A 1,527-nucleotide genomic window follows, 5' to 3' on the forward strand; every position below is an offset into this window, starting at 1 on the left:
AAATATATAAATAGTCTCTTAAATTGAGAACTTATTTCTATTAAGAGTGAATTTGTAAGACAAATTGTTCAACTTAACTATATGGGGCAAAAAAAAATTGTCCCATGTCATAGTTAAATTACCATAGAAAATTAATCTAAACCAAAATATGTACAGTTTAATATCCTGCTCTAAATATTTGCCACAGTATTGTGGATAGTGGTAAGAATGGACACAATCCAAAATAGCTAATTTTATAACCGGATTTTAGAAGATATTTTTCAGCTACAATAATGCTAAATAAGCATTCCTTCCCCCTCAGTGCTCATCAGTTTGAACCCAGCACCATTCCAATCCCAATAACCAGTATCCAGACTCTATTTCACATCTACTTTCATTGACCTGAACCATAGACTCTTAATGGCTTTCTTCACTTCTGCATTTCTCAGGGAATAAATGAGAGGATTGAGGAGGGGAGTTATCACTGTGTAGAACACAGCTATCATCTTGTCTACAGGTAGGGTTTCAGAAGGCCTCAAATAGATGAAGACACATGGACCAAAAAACAAAATGACTACAGTGATATGAGATCCACAAGTGGACAGAGCTTTGTATCGTCCCTCAGCGCTCTGAGTTCTTAGATGGAACAAGATGACCACATAGGATGCTAAAAGGACCACAAAACTGATCACAGACAGTGTTCCCCCATTGGCAACAATCAGCAGACCAATGAGGAAGGTGTCTGAGCAGGCAAGTTTAAGCACAGGAAGCAAGTCACAGAAATAATGGTCAATGACATTGGGGCCACAGAAAGGCAAAGGGAGAATGAGAAGGATCTGCCAAAAGGAATGCACAAATCCTCCTATCCACGCAGTTCCCACGAGGACTGCACACACCTGCTGGTTCATGATGCTGGTGTAGTGCAGGGGCTTGCAGATGGCCACATAGCGGTCATAGGCCATCACTGTCAATAAGAAAATCTCAGCACCACCAAAGAAATGCATGAAGAAGAGTTGTGTCATGCAGCCCCATACAGCTATGGATTTCTTTTCAGCTAGGAGATCCAAGATGAGTTTGGGGGCAGTCGTGGAAGAGTAGCAGATCTCCACAAAGGAGAGGGAGCTGAGGAAGAAGTACATAGGGGATCCAAGATTTCTGCTGACTGCCACAATGACCACCATGAGAAGATTCCCGAGCACAATGGCCATGTACAAGAGCAGGAATATCACAAAGCAGACTCTCTGCACCTCTGGATTGGAGGAGAGTCCCAGAAAAATGAACTCAGTCACATTGTGCATGTCAGCCATGAGGGAGCAAGTTGGGTGGTGTGATCTGAAATGATACAAAAGACTTCATGAAATAGATAATTTAAGCTCTCTTGCTCTCTTGCCTTTTTGCTCTCACTCTGTCCCCTCACCCCTTCCCCCACTCTCCCCATTCCCCACCCCCTCTCTCCATGTGCTCATGGCTAGCCTCTACTCCTCTGCTCTCTCTTTCTCTCTCTCTTTCTCTCTCTCTCTCTCCCTCTCTCCCTCTCTCCCTCCCCCC

The 1,527-nt window shown here is 43.6% G+C and overlaps 1 protein-coding gene across 1 annotated transcript; it reads right to left on the bottom strand.

The window, feature by feature from the left end:
- Nucleotides 1–356: 356 nt before the first annotated feature.
- On the bottom strand, nucleotides 357–1,286 carry LOC127684444 (olfactory receptor 4X2-like). Its single transcript, XM_052181367.1, has one exon. The coding sequence runs from the start codon at nucleotides 1,284–1,286 to the stop codon at nucleotides 357–359; it is 930 nt and encodes a 309-aa protein (XP_052037327.1).
- Nucleotides 1,287–1,527: the final 241 nt, after the last annotated feature.

This window comes from Apodemus sylvaticus, chromosome 5 (genome assembly GCF_947179515.1).
Source record: "Apodemus sylvaticus chromosome 5, mApoSyl1.1, whole genome shotgun sequence".
NCBI lineage: Eukaryota > Metazoa > Chordata > Mammalia > Rodentia > Muridae > Apodemus > Apodemus sylvaticus.

Excerpts from the sequence above, each read along its gene's own strand:
- LOC127684444 (XM_052181367.1), bottom strand. The coding sequence starts at position 1,286 with ATGGCTGACATGCACAATGTGACTGAGTTCATTTTTCTGGGACTCTCC.